The sequence below is a fragment of the Akebia trifoliata genome, chromosome 9 (assembly GCF_017979445.1).
Source record: "Akebia trifoliata isolate Shusen 1 chromosome 9, ASM1797944v1, whole genome shotgun sequence".
In the NCBI taxonomy this organism is placed as follows: Eukaryota; Viridiplantae; Streptophyta; class Magnoliopsida; order Ranunculales; family Lardizabalaceae; genus Akebia; species Akebia trifoliata.
The window spans coordinates 1,144,759-1,162,652 of record NC_141383.1 but is presented as its reverse complement, the minus strand read 5'-3'; the positions used below and the strand labels follow the sequence as shown (position 1 = coordinate 1,162,652).

General features: G+C 37.3%; 2 protein-coding genes across 2 annotated transcripts in view; one reads left to right on the top strand and one right to left on the bottom strand.

Moving 5' to 3' along the window:
- Positions 1-309: 309 nt before the first annotated feature.
- Positions 310-2,671, top strand: LOC147393993 (nudix hydrolase 18, mitochondrial-like). Its single transcript, XM_086453669.1, has 5 exons — positions 310-588; positions 1,180-1,288; positions 1,453-1,536; positions 1,631-1,759; positions 2,237-2,671. The coding sequence occupies exons 1-5, from the start codon at positions 515-517 to the stop codon at positions 2,363-2,365; spliced, it is 525 nt and encodes a 174-aa protein (XP_086309795.1). The 5' UTR covers positions 310-514; the 3' UTR covers positions 2,366-2,671.
- A 2,710-nt stretch (positions 2,672-5,381) lies between these two features.
- LOC147393992 (putative 3,4-dihydroxy-2-butanone kinase) overlaps positions 5,382-17,894 on the bottom strand; it is a 29,123-nt gene continuing 16,610 nt past the window's right edge. Inside the window, exons 14-20 of the mRNA XM_086453667.1 lie at positions 7,303-7,446; positions 7,170-7,213; positions 6,767-6,850; positions 6,594-6,664; positions 6,406-6,518; positions 6,230-6,325; positions 5,382-5,766 (exon numbers count right to left, since the gene is read on the bottom strand). Coding sequence (XP_086309793.1) covers positions 5,635-5,766; positions 6,230-6,325; positions 6,406-6,518; positions 6,594-6,664; positions 6,767-6,850; positions 7,170-7,213; positions 7,303-7,446 — 684 coding nt within the window. The 3' untranslated portion in view covers positions 5,382-5,634. The remainder of the gene's footprint in view (positions 5,767-6,229; positions 6,326-6,405; positions 6,519-6,593; positions 6,665-6,766; positions 6,851-7,169; positions 7,214-7,302; positions 7,447-17,894) is intronic.

Genomic DNA, 17,894 nt, shown 5'->3' with positions numbered 1-17,894 from the left:
TTTAACGCTGGTACCTGGCTGTGGTGAGCGTTTGACTATTAATGACGTGGCATCATCTCAATCTCCAGGCAGGATATAATTAAAATTGTCAACGGTGTTTAAACCAATAATATTACAACACGTAGAAATATAAACAATTTTATATTAAAAAAAAAAACACGCCGTGTTTAATAATCGGATGTGTCTTCGAAGGCGCGACGGAACGCGTTAGAGATACACACACGTTCATATCTTCAAGACACGGTTTTGTAAACCAAAAAACCATTCTTTCTCTCTTTAGTATTTCTATTTCTATCTATTTAAAGGGAGGAAAGGTATAGAAATAGACAGATAGAGAGACATAAATATAGTCTTTGCTTAGGATTGTTATCCAAGAAAGATAAACAAACCATAGGTTCAGATAGTTTTTCTCAGATATTATTGGGAGACAATAAGAGCCAAACACTTGAAAAAAGTGATCGAAAGAGATTTTTTCATTTTTTTTGTTACAAAATTTTCTTAAAAAGAAGAAGAAATGGTGATCTCATTGGTATCTCGAACAGGAAGACATTTGCAGAGATATAATAAAGGATGCCGCCAAGTTGTTGGGTATGTTTCTCTCTCTCCCTCTCTCTCTTTCTTTTTCTTTCTCTTTCTCTTTCTCTATATATATAATTTTGTTCTTTTTAAATTAAAAGTAGTGAATTATGCATGGTTCAAAGTTTTTATTTTTTAATTTCAATTTACGAGTTCAAAATATTGAATGTTTGGCGGATATTTTGAATTGTATCAGACTTGTTCTGAATGATTTTTTTTTTTTTTAATTAATTAATGGTGTGGTTCAAAAGTTTATTTCGTTTCGTTTTTGAATATTTCGTCAAAATGTTTGGATTATCTTAGTCTTGATTAATTGTTTTGTAAATATTCCTTGATTTTAATGATAAAAGGGGGAAAAAATGAATGACAGAGTTTCTTTCAAAATTTAATGAAACTATGGTTACCATTTTAGACTTTTTCAATGATTATTTTGTATTTTTTTGAAGAAAAAAAGTTAGGGTTTGATAATTGTTTGGTCTTTTTAGACTTTTTCAAATCAAATTGTGATGGGATATTTTTTTGCTACGTCTTACCCCTTTTTTATAAATAGAAATTTAATTTTGTGTAAATAAAATTAATTGTTTGTTTTTTGGATCTTTGCAGATGCATTCCCTATAGATACAAAAATGGCAATGAGAAAGGTTTCGATCAAGAAGAATTGGAGGTTCTTGTGATTAGTTCACAAAAAGGTCACACAATGTTGTTCCCAAAGGTACATCCAATGCCTCTAATTGTAATTTTAGTTCAATTAATAGAAGACATAGCTTAATTTATAAATCCAATTTTTTTTTTTCAATGAAACTTCAATGATAATGGCGATCGACTTTTGGTAAAATAAAATTTTTAACTTATTTTCGTTGAAATTTTATCATTCAGGGAGGTTGGGAGATAGATGAAACAATGGAAGAGGCGGCTTCACGAGAAAGCCTAGAGGAAGCTGGGGTACGAGGCAATGTCGAGGTAATTATTTGAATAAACTTAGATTCTTCTCTTAGTGTTCTTCTACTAAACTTATATGAATCCTTAATTGAGTTCTTTATGTTATGTATTGCAGTCTAAATTGGGCACATGGAGTTTTATGAGTAAGAGGAATGACACACTTTATGAAGGATACATGTTCCCTTTACTTGTCAAAGAGCAACTCGATTCATGGCCAGAGAAGAATGTCCGTAGCCGAAGATGGGTACGTAGAAATATTGTGTGTGTGTGTGTGTGTGTGTGTGTGTGAAAGAAGTTATGTCATGACATCGTCGGAAATTGGAAAGATCCAACATCCATTACGACGATAGTACTAGAGTGATCACGTTTGTTTCCACTCAATTCAGATAGATCTGATAAAATTTTGGGAAAAATTTCGTGGACTATACCGATGATGTTTTTTCAGTTCCGTCTCCAAAACCCATCAACTTCCACGTCTCTAAGAATCCTATGTTGTACTTGAGATTTGAAGGTCGAAGAGGTTAAAGAGGGGGATGGGGAGATTAATTGGCAACTCACCTATTTAATCAATAAATCCCTTATTTGGAGATTTATGAATCGAACTCCCAAGAGTCGGAGTACATTTAATAAACTCTTAATAATGTGTGTGTTTGTAAATTTTGCTAAGAATTTGAATGATAATGTACTAATTTAGTTTATATTTTGAATTGTTTTCATATAGATGACAGTTAAAGAAGCAAGAGAAGTTTGCCAGCATTGGTGGATGAAGGAAGCTCTAGACATATTAGTTCGTCGACTGTTATACGCACAGCAACATGAAGAAGAAATTGCACCTTGTACACTTTGCTAGAGACTATAATGGAAATGTACATAACAGCAATTAAATTGTAGGAGCAAAGCAGTAGAGGAATCAATTATGTGGCTGAGACAGTGCTGGTAGAAGTTGAGGGAAAAGGAAAGGAGAATTATTTTTCTTGCTTTGTTGTTTTATATTCCTGGTGCGCTTGTTTGCACCCTTGTACAGGAATAATTCTGCTTCTCAGGGAAAGTTGAACATACAACAACATTGGATGAAAAACCATAAAAAGAAACAATCCATCAAGATGTGCACATTTCAATTCTATTCTTTTGTCAAATAAATTCAGGAATTCTTTCAGTCTTTTTTTTATTATTTATAATAATGTTCTACTCGTGAAAAATTGCAAGAATCACATAGAGGGTTGAGTTCTTTGGGAGATGTGTTGAGGTAGACAGAAATGATTTAGATTGTGGAGTGATTCACTTTTTAAGGTGGGGTCGGTAGGAAAATGGTTTTCTGGGAAAATATGAGTTATATGTGTATGATTGTGCATTTTTGCGGAAAATCATTTTTCATTTTAAAAATAACTTTTTTTCCGAGAAAGTTTATTGATATGCCTTGAAACTTTAAGGACCCTAACATTTTGAATTTGGCCCACTCTTAGAGGTCGGTGGCATGTCAATAAAATTTCCTTTTTTTCTTTTTAAAAGGCTGATTTCCCATCAACTCCCAAGGAAAATGATTTTCTCATCTCCTGATGTTAAAGTTATTCTTTAATGAATAAAAAGTAGTTACCACAATGAGAACAAGTCCGAGATCCAGGACCACGTCCTTGACCCACCCCTGACTCAATACGTCCACGACGACTTCTTCTACCACCACGTCTGTGGCCACCAACACGTGCACCACGACCTTTACCTCCAATAACTGCCAAAGCCAAACAATCAACAATGATAGAGGAAGTAGAATCTGATATAGAAGCTCCTCTGAAATCTAGAAAATACATCAGACAATGATGGGAGTTGAGAGTTGCTTAAAATTTGAACACAAATAGGCTCATATTCATACTTAAGTCTGAGACAGAAAATGGGTAACATTAAAGTTGTCTCGTTGTCTTTGCATAACTTGTAGACCTAAGGTAATGGGTTGATAAAGATTTAATTTCTCACAAATACTCATCATCTCCTAATAGTAGTCTTCAAGGTTTTTATCACTTCGTTAAAGATTAAAATATTGTTGAGATAGTTGATATATTCTCGTAATATTATTGGATCCATAATACATCTTCCTTACATGTTGTATAATTCGCTTAGTTTTAATTAAGATTCATTAAGAAAAATTACAAGTTTCGTGCATGGACTTGTCCCCTGTGAGGTACTTGAGTTATCCATTAGCAGTAAGAAATACTTGTACTCTATGCCAAATGTGATTAAGCTCAACTCAAACCCATTAACCTCGTACTGCTTTTGAGTCGCATTAAGAATGACGACTCCTACCTAAATTTAGGAATTGCCAAGTTGATTTGATGCTCACACTCTTTGAGAATTAAATTTCTAAGTACTCATTTTGACCAATTCGTTAATTCATAATTAGTCTAGGTCAACCTCCAAATACACTTTAGAAACTATAGACGCAAAGAATCGTAGAAACATAATGATGCTTCCTTGCTCGGAGGGGATATTGTAATCAACTGTGTGGCACTATTTTGCACACACCTAAAATGCTCAACGCACCCACTTACTCCACCCAGCTAAAAATTGACATTTCTCATTGTATCCATCTAATTGAAGTAATTTTACCCCATATGCCCACCCAAGAGGCCGAACCATTTTTGTTCCCTCTCTCTCTATCTCCTGCCAACTTTTTTTCTCTTTTTTTTTTTTGTCTAGAAATGTTTCAACGAGCATACCGAACACAGATTTACATGAGAAAGTTATTGGCATATCAAACATTAAAATTTACAAGAGAAAATTATATGTTGTAGACACTTATCAAATCTATTTTGTAGGTGTACCAAATCAATTAAAACAAATTCAGTATAAACCTACTGAACAAAATGTCAAAATAATTTGAGTTCTTTAATCTACAATAGTCGTTTGAGATTTTTAATAGTATTTTTTTCATCTCCCTTAATGATTAAATGCCAAAAATAAGAGAACTCTTTTTATTGTATTTTTAAAAATATAACTTGAAAAAAAAAAATCAAAAAACTCAAAAGGAGATTAATATTAACAAAAAGAGAGAGGAAGAGGAAGAAGAGGTGGGGGATTATAGGTGCAAATGATGTACTTGTCTGCCAAGATTAAATTGTTTAGAAGCCTCAGTATTCTTCTGTAGAATCTTAACCTTATGTGAGCCATTATCTAAAAATATTCTAACAAAAGCTCTAAAACCATTCATTGATCTTTACAAATATTTTAAAATTGTCCTGAGTTCATCTTCTTTATAAAGTTTGAACAATATTTTTCGTCCCATATAAGAAAAGAGAGAATTGAGACTAAAAGCTCCATGGTTGAAGTCTCATATTAGAACTTAAGATTATATAAGCTTGGGCCACTTAAAAAATTATTCAACATTTTTAAATTCAATCATACATAAAAGATGGTGAAATTAATGAGAATGTGATCAACAAGGGCGGAATCTTAACGTAAAAATGTTATACCTTGGACATCCAAGCTACTTAGAGCAACAGACTAATCGCATGGGGCACGCATGTCACCCCTTCCACATGTACCAGTGGTGTTGGGATAAATACCAGTAGGTAGGCCATCAAATATATATGTATACATCTTTGGTTCTTTTTTCTTTTTTTTTTTTTTTACTTTTTTTGTCTGTTCTTATTTTTGCAAAGCTAGAAGGTTGAATCTTTTTCTTTGCAAACCATCTCTTTGACAAGTGCTAGTATATTTTTTTTCTAATTCATTTATTTTATTACAGGCACAATTTAAGGTGTCTAAGGTAACATAGGATAATTAAAAGCCATTACTCATTTTATTTAATGATAAGCTATACCTACAAGGCATTATTATAACACAGTCAATTGGATATTTGATGGTAGAAATTGTAGTTTTCATGTCAGAATTAATTTAACTGCTTATTATGAAAATCTGATTAACCAATCTGTAGAGTATTATTTAAAAGTCTTCTATAAGATGGTAGGAACAAACTCGGATAGATGAACTCGCTCTCTCAGCTTTATGCACAAACGCACAAGCGGAGAGCCTGACAATTGCCTAAAAAAGTGCGCAAAATTTAATTGGTTAAATTTGCAGTAAGAGATAAACAAGATGGTGATGTGAGAAGGGCACACCAGTTGTGCCTCAGTTTACGACGCTTTGGCTCTTGTCCTTGACAGCTAGGGCTGCAGCTCTGTACCAGGCCGCTGCTGCCATGGCTCCTGGATCCGGAACCAATGCAAGGATCTCTGCAGAGACATAGGTGGAACGGCCAGCCTACAAAAGCATATTTGATCAGCTTTCCAAAGATGTGAGAAGTGGAATCATGAAAACATGTGAGGTATTTTATGGGATAATCAGTGATTTTGTTTAGGCTAATTTCAAGGTGCCCCTCTGGGTTTAGGTGAAAATTGGTAAGGGTTTTCAAACTGATGATGACCCCTTTTGATTTCAGCCTTCCATGAGGAGGTAGTGATGACAGAAATACCTTCATGATCTACTTCTTGCCAAAAATCCTTGATTTTTCAAAAAAAAAAAAAAGAAAGAAAACATCTTCAACCGCTTATCAAGATTCCACTTCCTTCAGGAGATGAGGGTCAAGGTAGGGGAGAGAGCATGTCTTAATCCTTTATTTATATATTTTTTTAATTATTTTATTTTATTTTATTTGGGGGAGGGGGGGTCTAATGTGCACAAATTCTCTATCTTATCTTAGAAAGGATTCCATAAGAGATGTCACCTGAGCCTCCATGAATTTGGTAAATTCTGCACCATTCACTGCTGCTTCGGAAGAAATAACAAAAGCAGCGGAAGGATCAGCCCCCGCATTTAACCTCTGTTCATGAAGAAACGAGAATCAGCACAAAGCTTCAAACACATCAGCAACCATAAGTAAAATAGATAATCCCTAGAGACCTCTCGAAGAACTGCCAACGCTGGAACAAGAGCATCCAACAACGTACGGTAACCTGCAATTGCTCCCCCATACTTGCTGACAGCAGCAATGGCGGCCTCAAGTGCATCAGCCCCTGAACCAAGAGAGAAGTTAGATGGAGAGTTTGTAAATCATGTGAGAATTATTGTGTTAAAAAACATCATCTTACATTGTTTGGATGTGACCACTGTAGTGCTTTCTTTCAACTTCGCATAAGCTGCCTTACAAAATATATCATATCTGTTCAGAGGGAGATGGAGGGATTTAGTAATAACTAAAAAGAGTGAGCCAAGTGATGGATTTGAAAGCAATATAACTAGAGAGATGGGATAAAAACAATACATGATCCCACTTGTCCCTCCCATAACCCTTCTGATAGACGATCCAATTTCATTTATGGTTTCTGCTGCATCATTCAGAGGATAGCTGAGAAGAAGGAAAATATGAAAGTTAATCGTCGAATGGGATGTCTAAACTTGAAAGTTTAATTATCTTTAACACGAACAAAAGTTTTTTCATTAACAGTCATACAAATTTAATAGAAAGAAATATTTAGTAGCTTGCAAGCAACCATGTCAAGTCACAGGTTCTGGTGCTGTGGAACTAACTAGCCAAGGTGTTTGAACCTTGTTATAGTAAGCAATAAAAATATATACTGCTCATATGTGGTTTTTTTTCATATTTTTATAGTGCGTTAGTATCACAGCACTAAAACAATAGACCTTCAAGTGAAACAGAAACTTACTACTTCCTCATGTCCTCGAGAATAACCGTTGCACCTCTAAACATCTGTTAAAATCATGTATTCAGATCACATGCCACATGAAATGCCTCAAAGGAAACATAAACCATAACAATGACTTAGGAAGAGAACTTACAGTTGTCCCACAGTCACCGTCACCTACTTTGCTGTCCCACTCATTTAAACTATCCTTAAGATCAATAACTGCATTTGCTGCAGCTTGAATAGCAGCCTCAAGAATACAGCCATGCACGTTCAATTCTTGTGGACGACTTAATGCCTAAAGATCAGCAGATATGGTATGGTAATGCTTGATGAAATAACAATAAAACACGAAAGGTTTAAAGAGAAATAAATGAGTTGAACATGAAGGTGGGTTCAACTAGTTTTAAACCTAAGTTGTGAAATCAACACTCTATGGGCCTTTACAAACTTAGCTAGCTAAGTAAGCGATGCAGGTTATGTATCAGCCTCTCTTCAATAATATTCATCATAAAGTTAAAATCATATGACTCGGATACAAGGTTGATATGGTGAAACATAGCATCTACACTTAAAATTGACTTGACTGATGCAGGATCAGCAGAAGAGTATTCTTGAGGCACTGCGAAGGGTTGTTGGTAGAAAAGCACAAAGGCATTTTTAACATCCATTTCTTTACGATGGAGATGTTTTCAATCTGTTTTACCAAGTGACATAATGGGGTGTAATGCACATGTGTGTTTACAAGGCCCATCAAGGTGCTAGTCTGCTAAGTTGGTAAAATTTGTGAATCTTGATACCACAAGCAGGGATCAAAACCCACCTTCACCCACTAATTACTAACCACAAACTTACTTGCTTATAAATAAAATAAATAAAATAAAAATTCAAGGTCCCAGAAAAGGGCCTGCAGTCCGAGAAGATCCCTGAGGTGTTGTATGGAGAAACAAGACACCTGATACTAGAAGAATGGATGCATGTACAAAATGCTTTCTGAGGCCAAGGATGATAAGTTTCTTAGTAATCAGAACCAACAATATTTTTAATGGAAAGATGAAAGAAAAGCCAAAGATTCCTTGGATGAATTCAAGAAATTTTTATATCAAATTAAATTTTGATGGAACTCTCTGGGTAACCAAGGTGCAGTTGTTACAATGGTTGTCATAAGAAATAAAGATGGCACCTTCAATGAGGTGGTCTTGATTCCAGTAAGGAAGAAGTTAGAGCTCCTTTGAGGCCTTTAGATCTTTAAATTGAACTGTATGGCAAAGGAATAGCACAGCAGTCCTTGCAGCTTATTGTGTCTACTAGACCAAATTAAAGAGTTAGTTAGAGGGTGGTTTATTATCTTCTCTCACACATTATGAGATGAATTATGATCTAAACCCAATTAGGCTTGACTCAAATTCACTAATTTCGTAAGAGGGAAGAGATGAATGTGGAGTATGTGGAATCAAAAGAAATATCATTCAGGCTTTGCTGGGAGCAGAGAAGTAAAGGAGTAGAAATTGTAGAAGTGGGAAAAAGGTTTAAATCGATGGTTTTTCTACAGCTAAAGGAAGGCTTGTGGCTAAGTAGGATCTTAACGTTTGTTGGAGATTCAGGTAGGGAGTACTCGAAGAAACACATTTCGGAAGGAAGAACCTTAATAGCTTTAGAGAGGCAGAACAGGTTTGGTAAGTTTGTGAAACTTCAGTTGTCCAGAGAAAAATCGAAGACCCAAATCCTTGTTTTCCTAAAAGGCAAGGATGGTAATAGGTGGCTGGGTATCAGTTTGAAGCTGAGAGCTTGTTGTGAACCTGATGAGAAGATGGAGCCACTTTTAAGGGTTGTTCAAGTTGAGAAAGGGAACTGGGCAAAGGGTCAAACCTCTTAGATGGGACTGCTACGTGGCTGCAATCAAAGAAGAAAGAACCAGTTAGAACGAGTAAGGTGAAGAAGGCAAGGGGTGGGGATGAGAATGGAAGGAGACCTGTTTCGGGGATAGAGGATTGTTATGGGTTTGGAAGTGGGCAGTAGTCTGTAGTTCGAACTGTGACTTTGTTAACTGGAGTTTATTAAAGGAGGCTGTGAGGAAAGGGTTGAAGGAGAGCAGAAAATAAGGGAACCTAATCTAAAGCTATGCATGGGGAAAGTCGAGTAGAGTGCTTCTTGCTAAGAATAGATTTGTGGCTACCTCAATCCTTGGTTTGAAATTAGTGTCGTTAACAAGAATAGAGGTGAAGCTTTCTCAGTGGTACGCGAAGGTCAATAAGTTGGATGAATCGTGGACAAAGGAAGGGTCTTGAGTGAAGGTTATGGGGTTGACTTTTAATCGTTGGGGGGGCCCCAGGCTTTTGGTTACATTGGGGAGCAATTGGGAGGTCTTTTGGAGGTGGATTCTCAAACAACAAACTTGGGGGATTTTCATCGGCTAGACTTAAGGTAAAATATAGCCTTGGAGATTGCCTGGAGGGCTTTTGGTAGAAGCAGGTGGGTGTCATTACAAAGTAGGTATCAATTCAGTGGAAATCCATGCTTTGGTAGAGCTAAAGGAAAAGGCTACATTGGAGGTGTGTTGGGGGGTGGTGGTGCGGGAATTGGTACACTGGAGGAGATTCCATCTTCGTTGTGTTCTTTTGCCGTTGAAGCCAGGGTCAATGAAGGTGTGTCCGGTGTGCAACAATGTAGGTTTGGTAGATCAGTAGAGGTGGAGTTGGTGTTAAATTTAGGAGAAAAGGCAGAATCAGATCCTGGCCCCTTATTTGAATTAAAGCATGTTTCGTGTACGAGGGTGATTACGTGGCTGCTTGTGCAGAATTGAAGAGGACACGTGGTTGTACATTGGATTTGAGTAGGGCGGCAAAAAGACGGAAGAAATTTCTAGATAAGTTCGCTAAGAAAGAATCCTCAGTTGGGTTTATGAAACGAGTGGTGTAAAGACATGGGAAACAAGTGGGGAAGGCCCATGCAGGTGTTAAAAGGGTGTGGAAGGTTAAATCGCGCAAGGACAAGTGTGCTAAGGAGTTAGGTTTTCGAGTCTATCAGATGATTCTAGGGACTCAAGTTCATTGGACCATGCGGAAAGTCCAAAGAGTTTTGGGTCTGCGGGCTATGTGGATTATGGTGTCCTTGGGCTTGTATAGGAGGATACCCACATGTTTCTGCCAAGCCTTTTTTCAAGGGACCAGCCTATAGAAGTTGAAGTGGATTAGGCGACTATTTACAAGGAGACCAACTCCTGTTTTTGGCCCATTTTGGGGACCCAAATTGGAGGAACTGTAGTGGATCAAGTGGTTGGTCGTGAGAAGTCCACTTACTATTTTCGACTCAATGGGCCTTGTGAAGGGAGTTCAAGCCTTTCAATATTTGTCCTCTTAAACAACTCTTTGTCTGAAGCCCAGTCTTTTCACGGTATTCTTCCCTCTTTTGATGTTGGTTCAAAAGCTTGTACTCTACTGGTTTTTTCGAAAGAGAGTCGCAGAAGTGCTTTGAGGGTGGGTTAGTGGTCTTCTCCCGTGAAGGGTTGCCCATCATCGAAGTGGATTGGTGTGTTAATACCCGGAGAAATCCTTTCTCTATGCTGTTGGATTTGTCATTGAATTCAATTGGTTCTTCTGTCACACTCATTCGTTCATCCAAGTACGACGGATTGGAAAGTTTAAAGGAGAGAGTGGTGTCGGGAAGTAAATTGCTTGAGGAGAGTCTGAGTGTTGTTGGCTCTTACACATGGAACAAGGAGAAGATTCTTGTGTTGAGTATTTTGGTGGGGGTCAACAAGAACAGTAAGGAAGCGGAACTGGAAATTCTAAGAGAAGTTGTGGCTAGAGATATAGTAGTTGGAGGAAAGCTGTCCGAGATTTATCTGCATAGTTCCGAAATAGTGGAATTTTCAAAGGATTGTTTGGAGTTTTCTCCTCCTGTTAGTTGCGTGGCAGAAGAGCCAGTTGATTTGGAGGAATTGGGAGTAGATGTAGAGGGTATCAGAAAAAGGAAAGTATTGATTGCAGAAGAAGTGACTAGCTTGGGCATAAGGCAGGAGAGTGTAAAACATAGGACTTCCTCAAGTAAGGGTTCAAAGAAAAGAAAGCTAGTCATTAATGAAGTATAAAATTTTGTAATGGAATGTGAGGGAATTAAATGATTGTAAAAAGAGAGGTGATAAAATCTATGGTTAGGGGTGTGAAGCCTCAGATTGTTGCGATTCAAGAATCGAAATTAGAAGCAGTGGATGAATTGGGGGTTAGGGAGCTTTGGGGAATTAGGGAAGTCAAGTGGTGTTGTGTTCCAACGATCGGGACTACTGGTGGTATCATCGTTATGTGGGACAAAAGATGCATGGTAGTTGAGGACACTCTCCTCGAAGTTTTTTCGGCATCCATTCTTTGTAGGCTGGTGAATGGTAGTTTTTAGTAGGTTTTTAGGGGTTTACGGTCCTTCAAAGGATTGTGAAAGAGATCAGTTTTGGGAGGAGTTAAATGATGTCAATTTGGATTGGGGTAAGCCTTGGTGTCTGGGGGGCGCCTTCAACGTTATTAGTTTCTCCTTTGAAAAGTTTGGGGGCTCTAGGCTAACGGAGAAGATGATGAGGTTTGGAGATTTTGTTCATGCCAACGATTTGGTTGATTTGCCATTGTTTGGGTAGCAATTTACTTGGTCTAATAACCAAGGGTCTCCCATTCTAAATAAGCTCGACAGGTTCTTGGTATCGTCAAGCTGGGAAGAACATTTCTTAGAAATTACTCAAGAATCAGTGCCAAATCCAACTTCAGATCATTGCTTGGTCCTTCTTTGGGTGGGTCCAATAATGAGATGTCTGTCACGTTGATTCAAGAACATGTGGTTGTTGCAAGAGAACTTTAAGGAGTTGTTGAGGGTTGGTGGTCGGGTTTGAATTTGGTGGGGAGGCCGCGGGTGGTGTTTAGGTTGAAACTAAAGTATGTCAAAGAAGAGCTAAAGGTATGGAATAGAGAGGTCTTTGGGAGGGTGGAATTGAAAAAGAAGGAATTGTTGGCGGAGATAAATGAGTTGGATAGGAGGAGGGCAGCTTACTCTTCCCAGGCGGAAAAGCGAGAAGGGGAGTTATTCAGGAAGAGTATGGTAAGAAGGTGATTATGGAAGAGGTTTGTTGGAATAAAAAATCAAGGGTTCATTGGTTAAAAAAAGGGGATGATAACACTAAATTCTTCTATCGCATGGAAAATGCACATAGGATGGCTAATTTCATTTCTAAGATTAAAATTTGGGGGAGTTAGGTTGAAAGGGAGGAGGAGGCTAGGTAAGGGGTTGTAGATTTTTATGACAACCTTTATTCTGAACCACATTTAGAGAATCCAAAGTTGGAGGGGTTGCATTTTGATACTATTTCGGATATGCAAAGAATTTGATAAGAAAGACCATCTGAGGAGTTACAATTAAAGGGGAACTAATGGAAGTTTTGTTCGATCTCTTTGAGCATGGTGCTTGGGATACTGGCTTGAATTGTTCATTTGTTACTTTAGTTCCCAAGAAGCTAGGGGTGGAAGACATTGCAGACCTAATACCTATAAGCTTAGTGGGTGCCACGTATAAAATCATTTTCAAATTGCTTGGCGCAAGAATGAAAGAGGTCCTAGTTGGGATTACTAGTCGAAGTCAAAGAGCCTTTGTGAGTGGAAGACAAATCTTGGATGGAGTTCTTATAGCTAATGATTGCTTAGATTCAAGATTAAAATCTCGGGAGTTGGGTTTAGTTTGTAAGATTGATTTGGAGAAAGTTTATGACCACGTTAGTTGGAGTTGCTCGAGATACTTGTTAGGGCGAATAGGGTTCGGTCTTCATTCTAGTTAATGGCTCCCAGGAAGGCTTCTTAAGAGCTCGTGAGGATTATGTTAGGGAGATCCTCTTTCCCCCTTTTTGTTCTTGGTGGTGGCAGAGGCTTGGGGAAGAATGGTTGGTAACGTGGTGGAGAATGGGGCGATCTAAGTGGTTTTCGGTCAAGTGCAAGGGGTCCATTGGTTTACCCAGTTGCAGTTTGCGGATGATACTTTATTATTCTTGGATGCGGACATTGATCAGGTTAGGTTCCTTGGAGGTTTACTTTCTTGTTTTGAAGTCGTTACAGGTTTGCCTATAAATCTTCGGAAAAGCAAGATTCACCCGATGGGTTTTGTACTAGATGTGGAGTTTTTAGCAATCTCATTAGGGTGTCATGCAGGTCTTTTCCTACTTCTTACCTAGGCCTTCCCTTTGATGCGCACTATAAGAGCAAAAGTATTTGGGATCCAGTGGTTGAGAAAGTTATCAATTGTCTAAGGGTAGTAAGCTAACTTTGATTAAAAGTGTGTTGTTTAGCATTCTAGTCTATTATCTTTCTTTATTTTCAATTCCTAGAATTGTGATATTGAGATTGGTGAAGTTGTTTAGAGATTTTCTGTGACATGATAAGGAAAAAAGCAAACTTCACTTGGTCAGTTGAGAAAATGTGTGTACGGTTAAACGTTTGGGGGGTCTCGCTTTCAGAAAGTTGTGGAATCTTAATGGGGCTTTGCTAAGGAAGTGGTTATGGAGATTCAAAGTAGGTAGGAATGGGTTGTGGCAGAAGGTTATAGTGGCAAAATTTGGGGAGGACCCTTTGGGGTGGGAGAGTGGCTTTGCTAAGAATCCGTATGGGGGTGGGGTGCGGAAGGGTATATAGAAGATCTTTCCCCATTCAAAAAAAGAATTACTTTTAAGGTGGGGAGAGGAGATAGAGTAAGGTTTTGGGAAGATGTGTGGGGTGGGTGCCTTTGAAGGAGAGATTTCCATTGCTATTCGCAATCTCAAGGAAAAAGAATCTTCTTATTGCAAACTTCCGAGTTTCGGATCTTAGGTCATCGGAGTGGGACTTGGGTTTTAGGAGATCATTGAATGATTGGGAAGTGCCAGAGATTTTGGAAATGTTGAGTATTCTAGATAGAGAGGCAAGAGGTTCAAGCGAGGATGATATTAGAATTTGGAAGGCCAATAGTAAAGGCTTGTTTTAGGTTAGATTTTTATTCTGACCTTGCAAATAGTGGAGACCCTAATTTTCCTCATGTTGTTGTGTGGGGCCAAAAAGTGTCGTCCAAGATGGCTTTTTTTTGTATGGTCAGCAGTTTGGGAAAGGATTCAAACAGTAGATCTATTGAGGAAGAACAGGTTTTGTGGCCCAAATGTTTGTTGTATGTGCATGGCTAGGGAAGAGTCAACTAATCATTTATTTATTCATTGCGAGATCATAAAGGAAGTGTGGGATCATTTTCTTTCTTTATTTGGGGTGGCCTGTTGTCCTCCTAGTTCAATTAGAGAAGTATTAAGCGAATGGCTTCAGTTGGGATTAGGGTTGAGCTTCCGTCATTCCAAGAAGTTGATTTGGAGTTTAGTTTTGTTTGCGATTACTTGGGGCATGTGGAGAGAAAGAAACGCGAGAACTTTTGAAGGAAAGACTCAATCTTCTCAAGAGTTGATTGTATCAGTGCTTGGGCTTTTATTTTTTTGGTGCAAGGCACACAAAAAATTCAAAGGAGTGGTTTTGAGGACTTTTTGGTCCATTGGGAGAACGTTTGTAACATTTTAGCCCCCTAGTTTCTTTTCGCTGTTTTCGTTGCTTTTGTTTGTTGTTTTTTGTTCTTCCTGCTTTTGGGCAGTCATCTCGACGTTACCTTCATTGTATTTTCCCTTCAATTTATCAAAAAAAAAAAAAAAATTATGAGATGAAAGTGGTCTGGTGGATTCTAAAGCTAAAATGGTGTACAAAAAGACTTTTCTATGTATTGGAAGCTATGTTCCTAATGACACATTTACAAATATGCAACACATTGTTACTTAGCAACAAAGGGTTTTAAGAAAATAAAAACAAAGAAAGGGTGGAGCAATGCTATTAACTATAGTAGGAATACTTGTTAAGCATGTATCAGTAAAATGAAGCTTGACTTTTAAACAAGTTATAAATCTACTAATTGTTGGAAGCTACATACTTAATAAGAGCATATTCACCAAGTCCGGGTTCGAGAATAAGTCAGCAAGGGAAAAGTCGGAAAAAAAAAAAACGGGAAAAAATTGAAATAGTGTTAGGACAATAAAAAAAAAATTCTACTAAGTGGTGTTATCATTTACATCATCAAATCTTATTGTAAACTATAAGAATAAATTGTCTATGAAAAAACCCTTTAAAAAGTGGACGATTAAATCACTTCTTTTTTTTAAATCACGACTTTTTCAAAAAGACGTGATTTATTCGTCAATAAAAATCTCGATTTAATCACATGAATAAGAGTACCATGAGGATGCTTCCTAGGTTAAGAGACTCAATAAAAAGCTCATAATGGTTTTTTTTTTCACACACTAAATAAATTACTTTATATTCAACTTCCACTGCTTGTAATTCTAAAGTGAGACTCTTCAGATTGCTGTGGTTCAATTCCACATTTAACTAGAGCATCTCACCAATTGAACCCCTCTACCATTCAATTATTTTCAGGCTCCTCTCTGTTAGCAAAACCAGCCCTACACATACTCATGCCTACTTTTCAAGACTACTCAAAATATCAAACCTGAATATGTCCCTCCAATTACATACACATCTAATCCAAATCTTAAGTTAAACCTAAAAATATTCCTATTAACCCGCTAGATGACCATCAAACCAATCCTCTATAACCCAGAAGTATGTCTCTACACCCATAGATAAATACAGATGATACATTACTTTTAGATTCTCCATTCCATTGTCATCATTGTCACAAGCCTTGTCACAAAAGTATGGGGTCAATGGTCCTAATAACATTTTTCCCTTCAATTATACTCGATAAGTGTTCTCAAGTGTCACTCCCAATCAGTGTTGTTAAATGCGATCGCATATGCTATTTTCTATGCATGTTATGTAGGGTTTCTAGTTCATTATGCCATGACATACAAATGTACATGATGGCATATATGTTAACCAACCAAATACTCCAAAAGACCAAAAGCGCAACTATGAATATAAAAGACAGGTCAAACTGGGGCACAATACGTGAACACGTGATACCTGGGAGCGGAAGCAAATAACACAACATTCAACACTCCCCCTCACCCATAAGGGTGGAAAATTCCCTCAAGGAGATTCGAACCTGTGACTTATATGAACCCAGTGTTTTGATACCATGTTAACCAACCAACAACTCCAAAGGACCGATCTAATGGAGAAAGCGCAACTAAAAATATAAGAGAATCACAGATTGAACTGGGGCACGATACGTGAGCACATGATACCTGGGAGTGGAGGCGGATAACACAACACTCAACAATATGCGATGGCATATTACTCCAATGGGCAAAGATTTCACTATTGGAGCATTAAATTCAAGTTTTTTTAATCTATCTTCTCCTACAACTATCTTATTTCCACCTCATATTCCTGCATTATTCTGAGCTATTTCTTTTATTCTTTCACTCACATATATTCTCAAGTCTCATTTTTTTCAAAATATTGAGTTTATGCACTCTAATATAAGATCATAATATCCAATGATTAAACTATTAAAGTAGAATCCACTTGAATTATCTAGAACTAGAACTTGATAATTAAAGTAGGCCACCTTCATATCATGAATAGTTTATTTTTATTGACTATTTAGCTTCTTAAGTTCTTTTATTCTTGTTACTAAATGACTACTATCCAAATATATTGATATAGGTTTTTTTTATTTTTCTTATTATTTAAATATTTTTTCCATTTTTTACTGTTTTTTTTTTTTAAATAAAAAAATAATTGTGCAATATGCAACCCATATGCCATGTGTGATTTTGCATATGTGCATATATGCTGATCACATATGCTATTTGATAACATTGCTATCAATGTCTCAATTTATGTCATTTTGAGCTGTCTTGTCACTCGATTAGACTATTCAATCTGCACCAGGGGCGGATTTACAGTGGGGGAACTTGCCCCCACAAGAATTTTCAGTCTTAGATTAATAAGCTATTGTGACAGATATTAGCGACGGATAAAAAAATCCGCAACTATGGCCCCCACAAAAAAAGAAAACAATTCCACTTTTAATTGCCCCCTCAAAAAAAATTCTCTAAGTTGCCCCCCACAAAAAAAAAATTTATATTCTTAGTTGCCCCTACATGGGCAAAATCCTGGCTCCGCCCCTGATCTGCAATTGGTATTTTAGAAGTGTGCACATGGCCAGATTATCTTGGGAGATTCTCCCATATTAACACCTATTGAGGCTCCTTCATTTCCACGGATGAGTTTATTTCTAGTGTGTTAACTTGTTAATCTCAACATCCTCACCTTGTTTACACTCATTCTATGATTATCTTGTTTCTTTATTGCCCCATTATTACGTTCCATAAAGCATAGCCAGACTTAATCCTCCTAGTTTGACTACAGTGTTCAAGTTTCATCGCACTACAGAGGCACATATCCACTTCAGCCACTCGCCTCTTGAGTCTATGGGAAACAGATTAATGGTTTCTTCAAGGTATCTCCTGGCCCTCAATTTAATCTGGTGCATCCTAAAGTACTGCATGTCCTCAACCAGCATTATATCATCCATAAACAAAGTACACTAAGGCTCCTCCTTGCATATAAAACAGAACTTAACCTGTAACTATAGCAAATAGATATTAACTTACAGCCAATATTTGGTGCAATGTGACACTTATGAGAAGAAAAAAAAATTAGTCCCAGCGCCCTCATATATGGCCTTAATGACGTCAATGTATCCATTTGGGCTTCTTTATTTTAAAGGCCCACCCAATTAAATCTATAA

Bases quoted from the DNA above. Each gene is read 5' to 3' on its own strand.
- LOC147393993 (XM_086453669.1), top strand. From the start codon at position 515: ATGGTGATCTCATTGGTATCTCGAACAGGAAGACATTTGCAGAGATAT. The intron at 589-1,179 runs GTATGTTTCTCT...GGATCTTTGCAG, and splicing joins GGATGCCGCCAAGTTGTTGG to ATGCATTCCCTATAGATACA. The intron at 1,289-1,452 runs GTACATCCAATG...TTTATCATTCAG, and splicing joins ACACAATGTTGTTCCCAAAG to GGAGGTTGGGAGATAGATGA.